Source organism: Hippoglossus stenolepis, chromosome 20 (assembly GCF_022539355.2).
Source record: "Hippoglossus stenolepis isolate QCI-W04-F060 chromosome 20, HSTE1.2, whole genome shotgun sequence".
In the NCBI taxonomy this organism is placed as follows: Eukaryota; Metazoa; Chordata; class Actinopteri; order Pleuronectiformes; family Pleuronectidae; genus Hippoglossus; species Hippoglossus stenolepis.
In genome coordinates, this window is record NC_061502.1 from 9210939 (window position 1) to 9232676 (window position 21738).

The window sequence follows — 21738 nt, forward strand, 5'->3', positions numbered from 1 at the left end:
TAGCCCCAAAAAAACCTCTGAAATCCTCCCTGGATTTCACCAGTCCCCTACCCTGTCAGTCATCTTCTGATCCATTGAAATATTCTCACCTCAGATAAGCAGAAAACCTTTCCTCCTCCACCTTCACACTTTTTCTACCACCTCTACTATACCCTTCCTTCCCCCAGTCTTTCCCCTTGTTCTCCATGTCCCCCTTTCTCTTTCCAAATCTCTCCTCCTCTCAATTACAGCTCTATAGTTTAATTACCTTCTGACCACAGCTGCTTACAATAAGCGCAACACAACAAGTCCACACATTTCGTAAATCCCATAATCCTAAATGGGCTCGTAAACAAGAAACGCAGCAGTCGACAATGTAAGGCTTTGTTTTTTAACTCTCCCTTTTTTTTTCTCCCACACTTTTCTCTCCACATCTCAGTTCTCGCCGTCCTCCTCCTCCTGTTCGGTCTCTCTCTTTCCCCTCGCTGCAGTATGTTTTCATTTCGATCCTTTATGGAATGTAAATACAGCAAAGCCAATGACCGCCGCTGCAGGGATGTGACTTCAGCATGAATCTCAACTAAGCTGCTGATTCTCTCCAAAAGAGTCAGAGCGTTCATTAGAGTCTGTGCGGATTTTGTGATGTGCCTCCACATAATTAGTTGCTTCTGAGTGGGGATGCATGGGGACACCCACAGGACAATTGTTTTTACTGTGTGTGTGTGGTACAGAGGGTGGGTTATAATTAGAACCAAGGTTGCGGTTGAGGTCAGACATGTCATGGTCCGTTGTGAGGTTGAGAATGTCACCAGAGGAGCGACAGGACGTCATAACGATGTGTGTCCGAGTGTGTATTCTGTGTGCACACGCTCGACTGTACTCCTCTGGCCTCAGGGTGTTTCATTTCTCACCAACTTCATCTCGGCCAACTGAACCAACACTTGCCTCACCAACACACACACACACACACACACACACACACACACACACACACACACACACACACACACACACACACACACACACACATTGCTCAGACTCTGTCTAATATTGTCTTAACCTCGTCACAGCATGTGTATTTTCATTGAATCATGTCCAGCGTGCAATACAGGAAATGACATACATGCCAACATCTGCAACGTTTTTGCTGCCCTCTCTTTCTCTCTCTCTCTGTGTGTGTGTGTGCTTTCTGCATATGCTGAAAACTCCCAACCTGTGGGAATATATGAAAACACAAGGAGTAACTCAGGCCAACACTGCAGCTATTAGACAATTATAGCTGAACACACTTTTCCATCTTAGTTTTGTTGCTGCAGGAATGTTGCATTTGCACAACTTTGTGTGTTTTTTTATTGATACTACTCAGAATCCATGCTTCTTATTGCTCCCATAGAAATGCATTGAACATGACACGCTGATCCGTGTGTCTCCTCTCCACGCTGTGCATCATCATCCAGGCATCTCCTCTAAAAAACAAGTCATCTCATCCTTTGCGCCCATGCAAGAAAGAAAAGCATGGCACAGTGCCTTGTTTCCCAACATAAACACGCACACACACAACTACATCTCTCTCTCTCACACACACACACGCCCGCACGCACACGCACGCACTCAGTGAGCTTCGCACATTCCCACAAGCGCAGAAGAAGCGCTTTGGAGGAATTGGATGGAGCCGCCGCGTCTTCTCTCCGGCTCACAGGGAGAGAAACGCGCTTTTCTCGCTGGTGTACAGTTCTCAACCGATTTTTCTTAAAACACAGCATCCTTTTTTAACCTTTTATTTCCCCTCTTTTCAACGGGAAACCAAGTTTTCGGACGGGAAAACGCGGGGTAACGGAGAGTTTTACGCATTGAGGGGAACCAGGAACGAGCGTCTTTTTTGTTCTTCAGGCGAATACAGGATATTTCTCCGCTGGGGGATTACAAGCTGTGCATTGCGACTTTAAATAGGCGGGATGCGTTAAAGGATTTCCCCCTCTATCGTAATTAGGAGGCTGTTTCACCGGCTCCTTTGTCCCGAGCGCACAGACTCTCCGAATGGCGTAAAACGGGCTCCGCGCAAAAAGAAAAGGATCCCGGTTTTTTTCATTTGACCCAGACAAACTGTACCGATGCCAACGCAGCGTCTCCACCGGAGACCTTGGATGTAGTAAAGAACTGAGCTGCTGCATGTCTCCTGTCATCCTCATTCCCCCCCGGCATGGCGTTTTACTGGAAGTAGTCTTCAAAGTAGGAGGATGGCTTTTTACTCCCCCCCAGGTTACAGCCTGATCCCCCTCCATGCCTGATGGCACAGTGACAGTGAGACGCTTTTGTGAAGGTAAGAGCTGAGCTGTGTTTGACCTCCAACTCTTAAACACGCACTCATCATGACACATGCCAAGTTGACAACTCCTCATTCCATCTTTTTTATTTCCATCCATATTTAATCAGGTTTTCATCCATATTTGATGAACAGGAGAGTTTAACCGCAATTGCCAGCCTCTGATAGACTCACAGTCTTTTAGTGACTATTTGGCTTCTTCCTACTGTCAGTTTGTTGGACAGAATCATCTTTAATAGTTGGGACAGTTCAACATTGGCTGTTTTGTTGATTGGTTCCCATGAATCCCATGATCCCTTCATCATGCCAAGCTTGAAATGATCCCTCCTCCATGTCAGGAAGCTATCTATTTATCATTACTGAAGCTAAGAAGGCATGGTGTCAATATTTGCTCCATCTACAACGGGTCAAAGGTCATCGTTAAAAGGGTCAACGGTCATTTTCATGTCAACATCACATAGTGAATTATTTAGTAAAACTACAAGGTGAGTAAAGGTCTTTGCAAGCCTGTATTGTTCACGAGCGTTTTTTAATTGGTCATCTAAAAAAACACACAGAAACCTTGCACCCTGAGTGTGGTATGTTTTATTATATTTGCAGTAGGAGATAAAATGGAGTCCAGCAGTGAGGATGATTTTGTGTCCCTCTACTTCTTGAAAAAAGAAAACATTTGGAGCCATCATGAACAAGGAGAATTCCATGTTCTGATCCAGGAGGTGGGCAGTGATCAGGATTTCAGGATGTCAGTAGTTCTGGTTTGATTTGGTACCAACACTGAGACTGCATATTAAGAAGAAGAAAACAGATTTCTCAGATCCAATTGATCCTGAACATCTCAAACAACTCTCTGGAACGACTTTGACAGATGAGAAAATCACAGCAAATCGAAACCTGTTACTTTCGGAGTAGGTGTGTAAGGAATCTCGGACGAGTAATATGGACTTGGTGTGAAAAGATCTTAACTCTTAATGTACGATGTGTTGCTATAAAATCTCATCAGTTCCTTCCTGCCTTGTTAAATATGAGTTGTATTGATTGATTTCTCAATTGTGCGAAGCCTCCGATGATCACTCCTTCATGCCAGCATCTCATAATGAATCTAAGAAGTCATAGTGTCAATACCCTGCCTCATAAATAGGATCATCATTAAAGGGTAAACTGTCATTTTCAGTCATCATAACCCTCTCACACGTGTATTGTTTAGTATAATAATCAGCTTTGAACACCACTCTGTCTATGATATGTTGTTTTTAAAATTTCATCCGCTCCTTCCTCCTTAAAAATGAAGACTCTATAAACGATTCAAAGGTTTAACTAGTGGGAACAAAATGTCTCGTTGGCTCTGTATTTGCTCTAAATTCTCCAAGTGTCCATCACACCCATATCTGGACCATGATCGGCTTCCAGAGGGGATTTCACAACAACCTGCTGTTTTAACACGTGTTAAAAAAAGCTTTCTAGTAACAAACTCTGCACAGCGAAGGTCACACATCCGAGTAAAAGACACAATGAGCAAAACACATTTTTCAGAGAAGGAGGACTAAAGCACAAAGATGCTCTGCTGCTGGTTTTATTGTGTTTGGTTTGACTGACCTGATGATGGAGTCACACTCACCTTGAGAGCTGTTGAAAAGACCTGTGGAGCCAAATGGTTGATAGTGAGACATTTTTTCACAACACAGAAAATGCATTCAAGTATAATACGAAGATCATTAAGAAGCCATTTGACATTTCCCTCCCTCACAGATATCACGCTATCTGGATAATCCTGTTTAAATGCCCCACTGGCAGGGGAGCAGTTGCTTCACTTCGCCGCTTTAAAAACCCCCCTGTTGAGAAATGAGCAAGACTCCGTATGAGGAAAATACTCCAGTTTACCTGATTTATGACGCTTGTTTGCAGCCAAATTAAATAAGAACTGTTATCTTAATTCATTCTTAAAATGTGGACAGGGGGCTTTTAGAATCCGGACATGGACCCCATAAAGGTCCCACGTCTCCAGTTTGGACACCACTGCTGCAGAGCAGGCGGGGGGACGCCTCGTTCCTCATGATGAGTGTGGGTGACTAACTGACAATTGAGAATGCGAGGAAGACAGAATGAGTCATTTTGCTCAAATCAACAGGAGGCGCACTACGGTACAGCAGCACACAAACACACACACCCGCGCCTGCTCGTGTTTGGCTGGAGCGTCTGATGATTCAATTCTAAACCTAATTCAATTCGGCGGTTGATTTTATCACAAGCAGGCGATGATAGTGAGTCGTCGTGAAGGATGCAAGGTTTTTTTGGAATAGCAGTGCACATCATCACGATGGCGAGGAAATAAACTAAGAAGATGGTGAAGAGGCTGCTGCTCGAGCGCTTGCATCAGGAAATGTGCTGCAGAAAGGTCAGCGGGAAACACAAAGTGACGTATTCTCCAGACAGATGACTCACCCTTGACCGCGAGTCTGTAGGAGTAAAGCTATGCACAAACACACCTTCACTATCAGTTTATTCGTTGCTTCTTTTCTTTCCCCCTCTGACACAAATTCCTTTCTCCGCTATCTGTTCCATGTTTTCGGTGCTTTTTTTTTCCATCCCTCATGTCTTTTCTAAATATGGCCCATTCCCAAAGGAACTTCACATAAAATAACTTTTAATCCCATCAACCATGTGGTGATCTGTCTTTCTGGGTTTATAGCTCACCAGGGAAGCAGAGACTTCAGTTGGGATTTCTCAACTTGACTCGATTACCATAGAAAACAACATGTTCCTTTTGAACCGATTCAACCCTGGAAGACGTAATAACTACTGCCCAGGACTATGTGGGTGTGTACACACCAGTAGCTAAATAAAGATGGATGACGCGTCTCCACTTCCTGATCCTGGAGTTTCACCACTTTTATAGCATCAAAATATATACACACAGCATAATCAACTACACAAAATGACAGAAAAAGATTATTTTACCTGCACTTTGACTTTTTAGTTTGGTCCCTGTCCAATCCCATAACATGGAGGAGGATGGGTTTATGCTGCAGCCCGCCACTAGGGGGCAATGAATTGATTTGATACACTTTCCTGTTAGCTCTGTTGCACTTGTTGACTTTTATTCTTCTTTCTATCACATGGAGTTTGTTGACTTCCTGTAACCGACCTCCAGACTAAGAAGAAGCCTAATGTTGCGTTCAAGTCATATCAAACCGATTGTAATTGCCAGTCTATAATAGTTAAATCATGTTCAAGTCAACAAGTTGTAATTTCCGAGCGGTAAAGTTACAATTTTTGGGAAAGATGAAAGCGCTGATATAGCCATTCTGTGTATCCATGTAAAAAATATACAGCACTCACTGATCGACCTCGTCTTTGAGTGCACATAGTTGGCGTCAGACCCCAGATCCCTCCCTCCCTTCACACTCCTGCCACTGCGCTCTGCCTCAAGACGTGTGCGTCACGGGCAGACCCATACCAACGCACCAACACATCAATTCCTTTTCTTGTCAGCATGGCACACAACCTGAACGCACATGGAGTGAAAGCCTTTCTTTTATACAAAAAGTTGCTTGTTTTTAGATGGTGCCTGAAAGCTCGCGAATACCATCGATGAAGCCAGAAATAGCAGGTGTCCCGCAGTTTCTGGGAAATCTCTCCCTGGTGTGTGTGGCCTCCTCCTGGGCGGGTATGTAGACAAACATATTGGTGAGGGATCTTAAAAGGACCAGATTTACGTATAGTATCACTTGGTGTGTTGTTCAGCTGAGATTCACAATTATAGTGACTTTTACTAAAAGATCCAACGGTGTAAAATCAAAGAGAATCTAACGCTTGCAGGGCTGGAGACAGCGCTTCTTTTCTCTGCATTACATGTTGCAAACTGTTGATTCAATCAAACTGCAAAAAAAACGAAATCTGTCAATAGGTTCTCTGGCTCCATATACAGTATATCTGTAATTGGTGTTGCCTTTCCCTACTCTTTCACTCTTGAAAGCCTGCTGATTGGGTTGCTTGTTCACTAGACGCATCATTTTCTGTGAAACTGTTTATATTTTCATCTTTGAAACTAGTAGACTTGACAATTTAAGGTTGCTTTCACGTACAAAAAGAGATATATCCGTTTTAAATGATATAACCGTCACTGCCAGCATACTTTGAATGTAACATTGTTTCCTTTAGACACCTGTAGTTTCTTACCAACTCGCCAGGTCTCGCCACAATGATGTCCACCATTGTTAAAATGTCTTCGTTGCGTCCTATGATCGTCTTTCTTGAACTATTGGCTACACCGCCCCCCATGTTTTCCAGTGGTACTGCAACATTTTGTCTGTTTCTTCCGTATCCATAAGCCTTTAGAAGATGCGCATAAATACGGAAAAAACTAATGCAGAATATGGACAGAAGGCTCTGTTTGTTTCTATAAACAAATCTAAAGTTGAGCATAAATGAGCCTTTACATCGACCATTGACTAGGCTGCGATTTAGACTCAGACACAACAGGTACAAACTCTGAGTTGGGCTTAGGCCGACCTAGTCATACCACCGGGTCTGTGTCCAGCTGGAGCAACCAGCCCCTGTTGTCCAATGAAATGAGATCATAAACAAGTTGACCTTTCTCATTTCTTTCATCTATCCCTTATGATGTTAATGCTGCATAATCAACCAGAAAACCTGAAAGCATCTGTGTGCCTGTGCATATTAGCTTCCAACTTACGGTTAAGTGACCTGCGGCTCAAAAAGCAAGAGTACAAACGCTTGTGCAAAGTTTTCAGTTTGGTGTATTAATAAGTTAAGGACACTGGTTTCCAAAACATGAAGTTAAAGGGACAAACATATCCTCTTTTGTTTTCTCTTGTTGCCATGATCTTTCATTTAACAATAACAAGAATTCAGCTAGAGCCCCTGTGCCAAACAAAATAAAACTATAAAATTCACTTGAAGGGGTGGGGGGTTGGCAGCTTTAACTGTTCTCAACTTTCTTCAGGTCAACAGCAGTGTCACATGTGACAAGCAATGCAGGGAAAAGGGAGTCAAACCAGGAAGATCAAATATCTCACACAAGGCCGACATCAGCTTGTAAATAGAAAGTAAGCGGCATGGAGGAGGGATTTTGGGGACAGCAGCGTGATGGAGATTTCAGGGTGATAGAGATTGCCTTGTTTGAACAAGCAGCTGCGGGGGTGTTTCTCCGCAGCTGACGCCGACCTATGCCCCTCCTGGAAAAGCCGACACGGAATTCCACTTCAGGGATCAACAAAGTAAACGGATGAAACATGTGGCTGGGAGAAAGATATCGCCCTGCCGTGGGGCACATCATGCGTTGTAATCCATTTCACAGCTTGGTGTCATATTTATGTTTCATCCTTTTATCACAGCTCCTGTAGCTTCCTGGGACCCGTTTCTGAAGCAGTTTTAATTTGACCTGTATTTAGCTGCCACCGAAAGGCCAGTTTTCATACATACTTTATCATTGTGCAGAAATCTGGTTGCAGCAGTGACTGTTTTGAATACTCATCTGTCAGAGGATTTATTAAAGCTTTCTGGACGTTCAACACTTGACACGCTGCTGCCAAAAAGCATCACATCTGTGAGCAATAACGCAGGAATGCAGAAAGCAAACATGGACACTGTGAAAAGGATAATGTGAACTTCTTCCGTTACAGGTTGATGGAAGTCACCAGCTATAAGAGGATTTGTGTTTCTGACTGTAACTGCATTTCCTCCCATCGGCCATTTGGTGAAGTGATTATCCCCTGATTAGTGTAATATGAACATAGTTTACTGGAGCAAATACCAGCTGATTTTAACAGAGATACTATACTTAACTAATTATACTACGTTATAGTGTAATACAATATACCATGTATTATCGAACACAATACTATAAAATATAAATAATATATATTTCACAATAATAAAAAGGAAAAATTAAACACAAATTCGGTACTACATTATGCTATACTGTCATTGCATATTTTTATATTATATCAACTTATTAATATATATATGTACATTTTATTCACCCTTCCATACTGTACCATATATTGCATTATACTATACTATAAAATTCTGTACTATACAATATGTAATATACAATATAAATTATACTTCTCTATACTACACAATTATATACATATATATATATTATATCATACTTTACTACATTATATTCTACAAATTTGTATTGTTATACTATATAGTTTAGTGTAGAATAGTATATATAGTATAGTGTGCAGTATATATGTAGTATACTAGTATACATAGACACTTTTCAATACAATATTCAATACTATAGTATACTACCCTACACTATACTAAATATACTATGCTATAGCATATATACTTTTACAATATACTGTACTACACTAACAATATAATGTATTACAGGACATAATCATAGAGTATGATAGTGTAATAGTTCAGGTGTGTTTCTGAGATTTTAATTGAATAACAGGAAAATAAACATCAAACATAAACTCTATATTCCCTCTATGAGCGTGTTCTCCACCAGTTTGTACTGTGTGAGTAATATTGTGCTTGACTTTGGCCTGGTTGTACTTTAAAATGAAGTAGTTGCATCTGACATTAACACTTGACACTGTCTTTATTGTACTTTTTTAAAGTTTAAAGTGGTGTCAGGAGCAGGTTGAACAAAATATGAATATATTGTTCACTGCATTTCTGTCCTTGACACCTGCAGATAGTCCACCGTTTCTGACGGAGACAGAAATAGGTCTTGTTCTGAGGGCAGTCTTACGTGTTTCCATGATATAATGACAGGCGACCTTCACTGCAGCAGCGGGGGGTTTTGTCTGTCTCGCTAAAATTCAGCTGGGCCATTGATACTTCACATTTATTAGAGCAATTTGGACTCAGTTAACCTTACCAGAGCAGTTAATGCCACAGAAACAAAAACATATGACCCACTATAACTATAATGGGAAACAAACTGTAATGGATGCCAGTTTTTCTTTCTCCACCAAGCTCCATTTTTATCTTCCTGCTCATTCCTCTCTCATTACATCCCTCCGTACTGCTTTCCCCTTCCTCCATCTGCGTCCATATTAGATGTCTCCCTCTATGAGGTGTTCACACACAGCTCATTCAAGTGGGTCATTTGAGACAAAGCTTTTCTTTTATCAATGTGTTTCCAGAATAAAAAAAAGTCTCTGGAGTTTCTTACATGTAGACCAAAGCTGCTCCGTCTTTTACTCGTTCCCCTCCAGATTTGTTACAACTTTATCTCCACCTTCCTCCCTTCTTTTCTCTTTCTGTACCACACGCTTTGTTCCCTTCCACTCTCTCAGTGCTTTGCTCGTTAATGTGTGACTGCAGAACTGCAGAGCTTTAGCACAAATCACACAAACAAGAAGTAATTAACACCCTGAAAGCAGTGCTAATGCGTACATGTGTGCAGAGTGCAGATAATGATTTTTTTTTTTTCTTTTGCAAGCACCTTTAATGCCAAAGTCTTTGTTGCTTGTCTTTATCCTGGATGTCCACGTTCCCACCACCTCCTCCAATCATGACACAGGGATTTGTATTTGCTCAATATCTGCACATTGAAATAAAGACTCACAGTGATCCATGGAAAGCACCCCCTTTGTTGACAGGATACAGTCACATTGACTGTACTTGTCATTCCGGTGCACACATCTGCTAGTTGCTATAGAAACCTGTCACCTAGCAGCAGCACATGTAGTTGCCATAGGGACAATATATCATGTGACGTCTCCTATAGATCAGGTTGTTATCATACGACAAAAGGCATTCCCTTGCACGGGGACGCAGCACACGCAGAGGATTCTCTCCCAGGAAGCGTTGTGGCTTAGAATGTGTAATATCTGCCAGTGGGAATGTTTCTGTACGTGTCACTCATGTAAGAGTAAACCATTAAATGTCTCCAGTAACAGAGTGAATCTGCTCCCTGAAGGATGAGGTGTATCAAATTGTTTTAATAGTTTTCTTGCCACACTTTTTGAGCATGCACAGAAAAACATCGGAAGCAATTTAGTCTCTATTAAATTATCCCTTGCAGGCTACTTCATTATCCATTTTACATTTATTTAGAAAAATGTTAATTAAGGCAGTTAAATGGGAAATGGGGCAGTGGAATTCTCATTATTTTTAAGTTTTATCTGAAGAGAAGAGAAAAAAAAACTAATATTATAATCATACAGACTGTTTATGATTATCATGGGTTAGTTCCAACAAAAAGAGACAATGTTGTGGCAGTAATATTGTCCTCTTAAGACTGAAACACTGAAGGATTTCCTTTTGTATATTCAACATGCAAAAACAATGTTTGTATACAGTGCTGTGTTTTATCTGTACATTTTATATGTTGAGGTTTTATTTACTTTAACATTTTGTCTATTTATTTTATGCGATGGAGTAGTAAAGGACCACCAACAAATCTGAGATTTCGAGAAAAAAGTCATAATATAACAGGAATAAAGTTGTAATTCAAAATTTTCTTAAAGAGAAATATCAGAGGATCCACCTGTTACCATCTAAATGAGTAACATAGAGAATCTTATCTCTTATTCATTAGCATTTCTGACATTTCCATTGATTTCCCTGAAGAATAATTTCTGAATCATGATGAAAAAAAAAATCAATCATATTAAGAGGACTTATATCTATTAGCGTGTGCAATTTGGTGCAGCTTGATTGAATGTAAGGGGACCATTTGGCCTTGGAGGTGGTATGTACTATTCTGAGGGCCATTCTGGTTTAACCTCTACTTTTAGGATTTATGTCTCTATTATTTTTAAGGGCAGTTAGCCTGTCAAGACAAATTCCGATCAACTTTCCTGTTATGGGGGATAAAATTTGAATCTTGAATCTCTTTAAAACCAGTGCAGATCGGGTGCTGGGTGTGGAGCATGAATTTTACCTCGTCATTTCATGCGGTCACTGCACATCCCGGACTTTCTGTGCCACAGTTGTGTTAACTGGTTTCTCATTAGCCTGCTGGTGTGCCTGTTAGGACAGTGTTTCGTTAGCTCCGCTCCAATTGCTTCTTACAGCAGCCTTGTAAAACTGAAGATGCACCCGGCTCGGTCCTGTCATCACCTCACCCTTCTCTCCGTTAATTTCAAGCCTCTCTCTCCTCTTCCCATCCGCTCATCAAACCCACTTTGTCTCATCAAAACAGCTGCCATCCTCTTTCTGTGTTCAGCTTTTGAAACCGGCTCTCAGTTTGTGGTCATGACTCAGAGTCGCTCCCAGGTAACATTTGCTGTTGGAAACACAGTATGTGCCTGTATATCTTTCTTTAAAGCCCCCTCCTCTCCTGTTCCTGACATTCTGATCTTTTACTCTGGTTTTTTCGTCCCCCCCTGTCTCCTCTCCTCCTGTCCTCCCGAGCCGTCCTTTTTCTCTCCTTTCAGTAAACGGAGGAAATCTCCCCCCCGCTCTTGCCACACTGTGTGGGTTCCCGTTTGACGCACGCCAAGGAGAGAATCAAAAAGAGGGAGACAGAGGGAGAGCAGGAAAAAAAACACAGCTTGTTGTGTTTGTCCTTGTGTGATTCACCATCTGTGGTAAAGCACCTTCCTACAGCAGCATCACCCATAAGACGACTGACATGAACAACTCATAAAAATGTGAGACGGAGACAAGAAGACAGGAGGAGAGAACATCTGGTCTCATGTGTGATTCCCACTTAGTTCAGCTAACTACCCCTACTTATCCTTGTCTGATTTAGATTTTTTTTTTAAAAGTCATAGCTTTGAGACGTGTAGACTAAAGGAAGGAAGGGAGCGAAGAAGGAGGCGAGTGACCAAATAGAGGAAAATTAAAATTAGAGACAGATTAAAAATAGATCCAAGGGGACATTGGGTGGAGGAGGAGAAAGACAAACAGAGAGAGAGAGGCGAGAGAGTGAAGCTGGGGTGGAGAAAAGGAAGTGAAGGAAGGGGGGGGAAATTATTCAGGGTCACAACCAGAATGCATTATCAGATGGAGTGAGAATGGGAGAGAGAAGGGGGGGAGGGACGTGTAAGGGAGGTGTGGGAGCAAGGAAGACGAGAGAAATTAACAAATAGACAAGCGAAGGTCATGGGTGTGTTCCCATTCCCATGCTAAATCCGTTTTATTGTCTTATGCACACTGAGGTACACTGTGCAGAAAAGTGGTAAATATTTAATAAAAATCACTATTTTAATTTAAGATAATGCATTTCAGCCACATTCAAACTACAAACAGTGCATCACAACTGCTTTCTAAGTCAGAGTGGGCATTTTAAGCAAAAACACTTTTCCCCTGTGGGTTTGTACAGTAGCATCTAAACCACAGACTGTCGATAAAGATGGAAGACACATCTTCTCTTCCTTCCACTAGAAATTAAGCCTAAATATCCTGCGCTGCTACCTTCCGTCAAAGATGGAGTCAGTGCCGTAGCGATTGTGGGATGGAGCTGCAGGAACAAGGTCCCACCGACTCAACCAATCACGAGTCACGATCAGCTGTCAATCATTACATTTCGCCACATTTCTAATGCACGTTGATTGGTCCGTAAGTGCAGTCCATTTACCAATCAAATTCAAACTAAAAGTCATTTCTCTCAGTTAAATAAATATCATATTCCAATTGATGGTAATGAGTCACAATTGTGTTCTAATTAATAAAGATGCGTCACAGTCCTATTTATACTGAAGGCTACTAACATGTGACACAAACGATGTCACAGCCGAAGGTAAAGCAGGAGTTCCAACGTGGCACACAACAAAAAAAATGTTAATGAACCTGTAGCAATGAAGCAGAATACTTATATTTCCATTCCCATTCAGTACCTTCGTTATTCAACATCTAATACAGTCTATTTAATCCTATTTAATGCTTCACAGGACAATGCTAATGCTCATGTGAGCCGAGATTAACAGGCATTTAAACCCAAATGAAGGCTGCTAAAATAAGCCTGTGTTTGTTTTTAAGTCTTTAACTCTTAATTTTATCAACTATTTATAGACATCTGAGCAGCTGGTGAGCAGAAAGACTAGGATTCATTTGAACATGATCATTTGCAGCTTTCTTCACTTTTCCACGTTTCCGTTTCTTTTCAACAGCAACAATAGGGTGACAATAAAAAATGCAAACGCAATCCAAGACGGCATGTTCAGTTCCAAACTCTCTGATCCTCCTGCTTCTTTAACGTCAGAGTTTCTCTCTCATGCACACAGGAAGAGCAGTAAACAAACATCCTGCAAAAATAAATACAAGTACGCACACACCCACACACACACACCCCTCTCCGTGTTGACTCCAAGGCTGACAGTCATCAGCTTAACATCAAGAGTAAACAGAAATGATCGTTGTACTGGGTGTGTTCTCCTTTCAGTGCTCACGTCTGTGTCACTGCTCGACTGGGAATAGAATTCGTCTAACTTTGAAAGACGGCAAAAGTCTTGACGCACTTTCCATGTAAACTTGTGACAAAAATATCCAAAGAATATAAATATATGCAGGAAGTATGACAAATTGAGCTGCGATTCTTGGAACTGGTTCAACCTCCATGGTTGCGTGAGAGTGTTTTACACCTCCGATATACAGAGCATCTGGCAGACTTCGGCTATATGCTGAAAAGCATATGTGCATCCCTTGTTCTCAAATATTCTCACTGGTAATGTTTTTCTTCATGTTAATGTGTGTCTATATTTATGTCTCTACCTAGAGGATGCTTTCTTTTGTTCTTTTATTAAAGTTCAGTGTGTAAGATCTAGGTAAAAGGGATCTATTGGCAGAAACTGAATATAAAATAATCCTAGTGATGTTTTCACTAGTATGTGATCATCTTAATTGTACAAATTGTTGTTTTCTTTACCCTAGAATGGGCCCTTTATATTTAAATGTTTTTTTTTACAGTAGCCCAAACTGGACAAACTAAACACCTTTTGAGTTTTTATGACAACTGAAGGCTACCACAGGTTCTCTCTCATGTTTGGAAGGGGAGGGTGAGGCGAGGGGTATTCAGCTGCAACACACAACTTCACCACTAGATGTCACTAAATCCTACTCACTGACCCTTTAATTTGCATAGTTTTATAAGATTAGAAATCATCAGCTCCAAGCAGTCCCTTAGTGATCCATGGCATAAACACGCCTTCACAACAGATGCTGGACGTACAGTACTGGTTATTTTAAACTCGTGACTAATGTGTTTGTACATTGTGAACCTGCAGGTTAAGTATGACTGCAGCAGCCGGTGTGCTAACAGGCTTGGCCAAGCTAAAACGCCAGGACTCTGCCCGCTCTCAGCTTCGACCCGGACAGCCTACATCACCCGGCGTGGGAAACCCCGTCCCAGAGGCTGCTCCCAGGTGCTCGTCTCAAGCTTATATTCATAGATTTAATGTTAAAGAAAAAAGGTTTTCTAAGACCTGTTATTGTAAATAAACTAAAAAGAGTATTTGTGACATTATTTTGTGCCAGTTGTAACAGTAGACAGGCTTTACACTATATGTCACTAAATCTAAGTCTCCATGGTGTTTTCTTTCATTTCTATCCATTTAGAAAAAGAAAACGACGCACTGATGTTGTGGTGGTACGCGGCAGGCTCCGCCTCTACTCCGCCTCTGGGTTTTTCCTCCTCCTGGGACTGGTCGTCTTAGCCATAGGGATCTGCATGGCGACGCTGGGTTACTGGCCGCACAGGGAAACCACGCCCTCGGCCAAATCAGCGACTGGAGGAGAATCAGAGACAGCAGCAGCTGGAGGAGACAAGTCATCTTCCACAGGTGAAGGAGATGGAGCCAAGATGTCCGTCACAGAGAGGGGTGAGGGTATTTCCAGCAGGAGTCATGATGTGCAAGGGAAGGAAAGAACCATCTGATAATGATCTGCTTCGTACCTCATAGTATTAGGGGATAGGTCACCAAAAAATGAGAATTCACTCACTCCCGACTATGCCGATGGACACACTAGTGTGTATAAATCTAAATTATACGAATTTTGGTTCCCTTTATCCTAGAATGGACCCTTTATATTTAAATACTTTATATTTACATCAGAAGCGGGTCCTCCCTATGAAGGTAGCCATGTTTTTTACAGTAGGTCAGACTGGACAAACTAAACACCTTTTGAGTTTTTATGACAACTGAAGGCTACCACAGGTTCTCTCTCAACTTTGGAAGGGGAGGGTGAGGTGAGGGGTATTCAGCTGCAACACGAAGCTTCACCACTAGATGTCTCTAAACCCTACACACTGACCCTTTAATCTCTCTATGTTTTGTTCATGTAGGTACACCCTCCAAGCAGACAGGGGGGGCTCTGACGAGGTTCCTGGAACAGCATCTTCACTCTGAGCGGATGAAGATGTTCGGCCCTTTCACCATGGGCATCGGAATTTTTATCTTTATTTGTGCTAATGCCATTCTTCATGAAAACAGAGACAGAGAAACAAAGGTACACACACAAACACACACACAGGAATATATCTATGTTTTCTTGTACTTATAGACTTCAAATACTAGAACTTTGAATATATCTATGGGTCATATATTCATGTTATACAGACAGTGGATCGACACAGCCCACACAGTTGATGACAACAGGACAAACTATAAATATAGTGCGCTCCCTCAATTGCAATGTGAAACCAGAACTGGATTAGATTCACTGTACTGTAATGTAATGAAACTCACATTTAGCATATTCTCATTTCTGTTCTTCATCCACTCTAAAAAGTGAGGGGCATGCTCACTGCACTCATCCATATTCATCAACTGTTCATAAGATGCAGATCAGATTTCTTCCAACCTCCACCATTGTTTCTGTTCTGTGCTCTCATGCCCTCACCTTCCACTCCTTGATTCAATTCATTCTCCCGTCCTCCCTTGCAGGTAAATCCATGTGAGAATCAAACAAACTGACACCAACATAATTGCACAATAATCTAAAACTGTGAAACAGTAATTGGATGGGATGGAATATTAAACATATTGCCAGGCAATCCGCAGATTAATGCTACTGCTACTAACAATATATTTATCTTCTGCTCTAGATAATCCATATGAGAGACATGTACTCCACAGTTATCGACATCCATCGCCTCAGGCAGAGGGAGCAAAAACAACAACACCGCAACAGCACCTATGCAAGAGAAGGCTTCGGAGTTGATAACGCAGCTCGACGGGCCAGCAACTCCCTCCTGGCGTTCTCCCCTCGCGCAGGAGGTGGAGGAGGCTCTACAGAGGAGGAGGTGCTGTTGGGTGATGAGTTTCACAGACAGAGAGAGCAGGCTAAGTTGGATTGTAGCTTTGCGGGGCTGCTGGCGCCACTCTACAAAGATCGGCCCATCTGTGGGCCCGGGCTGGGGTTGGGTCACTCAGATTCCATGCACCATCAGTGGTCAGTGGACGGAGACGGGGAGAAGGGAGGACACCATGCTCGCTCTATCGTCTCCTCCTCCATCTCTGCCTTTACTCTCCCTGTTATAAAACTCAACAACTGCGTTATTGATGAGCCAGAGATGGAGGTGATCACTGAGGAGGACAGGGGAGGAGAGAGGAGAGACAGGGAGAGGGCGGCGCCCCTGAGCTCCATGGAGTCTCTGGTAGTTCCCATAGCATCGGTTGCCAAAGCCTCCAAACCGCCGAGTTTACACCGAAGTAAGTCTGCCTCCTCCTCATCCCACTGCTCCTCTATGTCCTCGTCCTCCCTCTCCCCTACTCCCTCCTCTACCTCAGGCTGCTGGCTCTCCCCGGGAGCAGCCAGGAGTGACTTTGGCTCCAACAACTCTCTGCACATGCTCAGCAGCCACTCCAAATCTCTGGACCTGGAGCGCGGGCCATGCATGCTCAGCGTGCACCCGGAGCAGCACAAGCACCCCAGCTGGCCCCGCCTCGACCGTAGCAACAGCAGCCGCAGTATCAGCGGCAACCGGGGCAGCAGTAAAGGTTACATGCGGCTGGAGGACAGGGAGGAGCAAGGGGAGCGGCTGCTGGACGCGTCATCGGCCGCGACAGCGAGGCGCGACTACAGTAAGCGCGAGAAGCTGCTAATGATATCGAGGTCGCATAACAATCTGAGCTTTGAACACGAGGAGTTTAACAGCAACACACTGAAGAGGGGCAGCTCTGAGACCCGATTCTGAACTGAAGGTTGAGGACAGTTCTGTCCTGTTCTGTAAATTGCTCTCCAGACAGTGCGAGTGTTTGTTTGAGGCCGGACTGACCAGTGTAACAGCTGCACCCTGGAGGGAGGAAACTCAAACGTGGGTTCACAACACTTTTTCTGAGCAGCAGGCTGAGGAGCTGTGAGTAATGGACCATTTTGCTCAGTGAAAGGATCAGGCCTCATGTCCGCCAGACTCTGACCTGGTCCTGAGGTGCTGTTCTGTAGCCGTCCCCGACCTGTGACCTTTGTGGAATATCTCCCTTTAGGGATTAATATAAATACATCACGTTACACCATCAGTCTGCTTTATATAAGAATAGTTTTAAGAAAGTTTGAACAGGATCTCAGCAGTGAGACAAAGCTTTAGGATCAATACCGCTTCAGCATAACAGACTTTGAAAATTGCTTTTCTTCACGTGTGACAGACTTTAACTCCAGTGGGGGAATCAAGGACATGATGGAAATGTGTGAGCAATTTATCTCAGTGAAATACACTCAAATATTTTTATAACACAGTCAACGCCCAATAACCAGCAAAAGAGAAGAAGCTCTGAGACAATAAAAATAATAATAAGGATTTGTACCACAGCATCTTTGAAAACAATTTACAAAGAGCTTAATAGGGTTGTATACAAAGACTAAAGCTGATAATAGTATTTTCAACTAATCTACAACCATCTGACAACTAAATTAGACCAAGTGATAACTTACTGCCTGGTGCAAACCTGAGAAAGAACATGTATCAAGTGACAAGGTTCCTCAAGATATAGATATTAGTGGTGAGGAATATGTTTTCCTGGTGGTTCCTGTATGTTTGTGTTTGTCTGATGATTGTAGTAGATGTAGAAACTGGGCCACACAAACAGCGAATTCAGACAAATACAGCACAGATACAGGAGTCAAAGCTGCTAAGCTGCAAAATACAATAACAGAGTCCATGTTAGCCTGAGGTTACAATGACGCTGCCCCTGTCTCTAGAAATATAGTGTGAAAGGTTTTGTATGTCCACTACTGAAAACTATCTTGATTGACTTCACTCAGGATATGCAGTCTGTTATTTATATATTGATCATCTTGGTCTATTCATGAACCCATATTCAGTATCAGGGAAAACCCTTCTATTTGAAAACTTGTGGTATGAGTATGAGTATGAGATGTTTTCTTTTGAACCCATTCGCTCAAGCTCAAAATGATGTGTAGAACTTGCTCAATTCGAATTACCGGTCATAAGAGAAACTATTTAGTTTATTAAACAAAAAGTAATATTTGTCTCTATAATAATTGAGAGATCTGAACTTTGTCACCGCTGAATTATTTTGGCTCTGCACAATTGACCGAGTCAAATATCAGAATAAACTAGAGATGTTCCAATTCCCTTTTTCCCTTCCCGATACTGATTCCGATACCTGCACATTGATATTGGTAACCAATTGCTATCATTGTTGTACAGCCTATTGCTATTGTTGTAACTGGCATCACTTGTGCCACCCCTCAAAACTGTTTTAGTTGTGGAATATTGCCAAATCGCCAAATATTAGCTTGCTCTGGCTAATGCTACACAACTAAGAAAATCACTTCTATGCCATTCTACTAGCCAGTGGCAGTGCAGCACAACTGCTTTGGAGCAACGAAGAAGAAGTGATTTCCAGGAAAAGAAAATTGAAGTTTTATCTGTGTGAAACTTGAAAACATGGTATCGGACTGGAGGCTCTATTGGAGGCATGTCGGATTATGGGTATTATCAGTGTTATCAGTATTGGAACATCTCTAGTATAATATCAGCTATGCCGCTATTATATTACATCTGTCACAGATGACATTTTACGACATATCTTGTGGGGTTTATTCAATACTCGCAAAATAAAGAAGGTCCCATGATTGAGTTCTGGAATACAGCTTCTGACTCATCATATTTTGACATTAAAAAGGTTTATTTTTATCGCAGCCACTACACTCGCCTTTATTTATGAGCCAATACATGTTGGTCAATAGCTGTGTTTCAGGTACTGTTTGGTTTGTCAGCTATTCTACCTTATAAATTTATAAATTCTACCTTATTGAAGTTCAAAACGTCTCTAACTGTTCTCTCCGCTAATTTTAATTCAATTCACACGAGGAAGATCACATCTTGTTGTTTTGAAAACTATCCTGATGTGTGTGGAGAAAGACAGAGCAACTTTCCAGAATCTAACCACAGAGCTTCATTAACTGGTTCCCTGCAGTTTATGGGTCAATGTCCAATTTTATCCTTTCTCAAAATAAACTGTATTTTCACTGAAACATGTTTTGTCCTAATGAGTGCATCTGACCACAGTCCTACACATGGATTCACACAAGCTCTTCTAATGCCGTTCTCACGGGTTAGTGGAAGGCAACAGCATATCCTGGGCGCGCGCACACACACACACACACACACACACACACACACACACACACCACACACACACACACACACACACCAACACATCCTCTGACCTGACATCTGAACACATCTTCCAAAATTCATCACTAATTCATTTTTCTGTCTCTTTCTTTCTCCTCTTCTCTAAGTCTCCCGCATAGAAAATTATAGACAAAGGTATGGATGAGTCATCATCAACTATCACATGTTCTGCAGCTCTATGGGATGACACACACACACACACACACACACACACACACACACACACACACACACACACACACACCGTGTAAACTGACTTACATGAGAGCATGACTACATATTACTCCTCAAATGCAAATAGGGAGACACACACACACACACACACACACACACACACACACACACACACACACACACACACACACACACACACACACTAAGTATCATGATGCTGCCTCATGTCTGTGTGACTGAGGGAACACATGATAATCCTAACCCTTTGTGAAGGCAGAAAACCTATTTAGGCAGCAGAGATGGATGATGTCACATCAAATTAACATAAAGCAACTACAAAAACATCACTTCCTCCTTTCTAGACTTTACTAGAGTCTCTTTGTTGAGGATTTTAATCTTTAATATGAAATGAAAGGGTGGAATGTTGGATATGTAGGTGCAGGGAAACAACAGGGTACAACCTTGACCTTTGCCATAGTTCAGAAATGATCTACGGAAAATGTCAGAAAAAGGTTCACATGTGAAGAACGCAGCGGGAGATTGTCCAGGTCAGACACGTTCACAGCATCACATAACTGTGCGTCTTCTACTGATTCTATCAAAGTCAAACTAGCAGGAGCACACTGTGGTTGCCAAGCAAATCGTGTCCTGTTAAGACAGATGGCTGACCAGTGACAGCAGCAGAATCAAACGATTCAGATGATTGACTGCGTGCACAGAAATGCATCTTACTCTGTGACCCTTACTGCTTCAACAGGTGATGTATCCATTCTCCATTTTCAATTTGCTGAGGGACCCCACAGCCAAACAGCGTGACACACACTCTTCATCATCTCAGTGTTTGTTCAGTCCCGAGCCGATGTGCTACGGGGAGACACCTCCCGTCCTCTCTCCTCCTCGGCTCTGACACACACTTCAGTCTGCTGAGGCCCTGTTAGTCTGTTGTGAAGAGACTCACAGTCTAGCTGTACGAGACATGTATTAAGTTACTAATATATATTTAACTTTGTACATTGGTGCACAGAAAGGGTCAATATGTATCTGTTAAAGGACAAGACAGGGAATATGACAAAGTAGCTTTTTCTTTGTTCCCATGAAAAGACAAGAAGCAGAAATTCATTTATCCTAACGATCAAGTATTAACATAGAGCTCTGTTGATTTTCAAAGTGCCAGACAGTTACCATGGGTTCATTATGATGAACATGGGCACTGTAGAATATTATGAGTCAATCACACATACAGCACAAATGTGTAATAATCTGCAGAAGACAATATTCCCCAACAAATGCACCACTATCTCCGATTTAATAATGTTTGCTAAATACTACAGTGGAGGGCTGTTTTATGAGATTTACGAGTTTATTTTCAAAATATTAAGTTAGTGGTTCTGGTTTGAAAGATTTACATCTACAGCAGGAATAAATTTGCATGAGACTGGTTGCCACAGACGAGGTAAACAAGTTATATCGGCTTTGTGCCTTTTATATAATTTGTTGACAGTAAGAAAAATCTGATTGAACTTATTCTAAAAGTACTGATATCATATTTAAAGGAGACATTATGCTCATATTCAGGTTCATAACTTGTATTTGGGTTATTGCTTGGAAAGGTTTACATGCTCTAATGTTCAGAAAACACATCGCTTTCCTCACACTGCCCATTGCTGCAGCTCCTCCTTTCAGCCTCTGTCTGAAACTCTTGGTTTTAGCTGCTGGGGTT

The 21738-nt window shown here is 42.0% G+C and overlaps 1 protein-coding gene and 1 long non-coding RNA gene across 3 annotated transcripts; one reads left to right on the top strand and one right to left on the bottom strand.

The window, feature by feature from the left end:
• The first annotated feature begins 1585 nt into the window (after positions 1 to 1585).
• tmem200a (transmembrane protein 200A) lies at positions 1586 to 19681 on the top strand. Of its 2 annotated transcripts, none has more exons than XM_035144573.2 (5): positions 1586 to 2299; positions 14467 to 14604; positions 14798 to 15060; positions 15525 to 15688; positions 16287 to 19681. In XM_035144573.2, the coding sequence occupies exons 2-5, from the start codon at positions 14474 to 14476 to the stop codon at positions 17376 to 17378; spliced, it is 1650 nt and encodes a 549-aa protein (XP_035000464.1). In that variant the 5' UTR covers positions 1586 to 2299; positions 14467 to 14473; the 3' UTR covers positions 17379 to 19681. The 2 variants fall into 2 exon arrangements, with proteins under 2 accessions (XP_035000464.1, XP_035000467.1); XM_035144576.2 differs by having other exon boundaries at positions 14798 to 15021.
• On the bottom strand, positions 2884 to 4316 carry LOC118099799. Its single transcript, XR_004694371.1, has 3 exons — positions 4181 to 4316; positions 3918 to 3938; positions 2884 to 3082 (listed from the first exon to the last, which is right to left on the bottom strand). It is a non-coding gene; the product is annotated as an uncharacterized LOC118099799 (long non-coding RNA).
• Positions 19682 to 21738: the final 2057 nt, after the last annotated feature.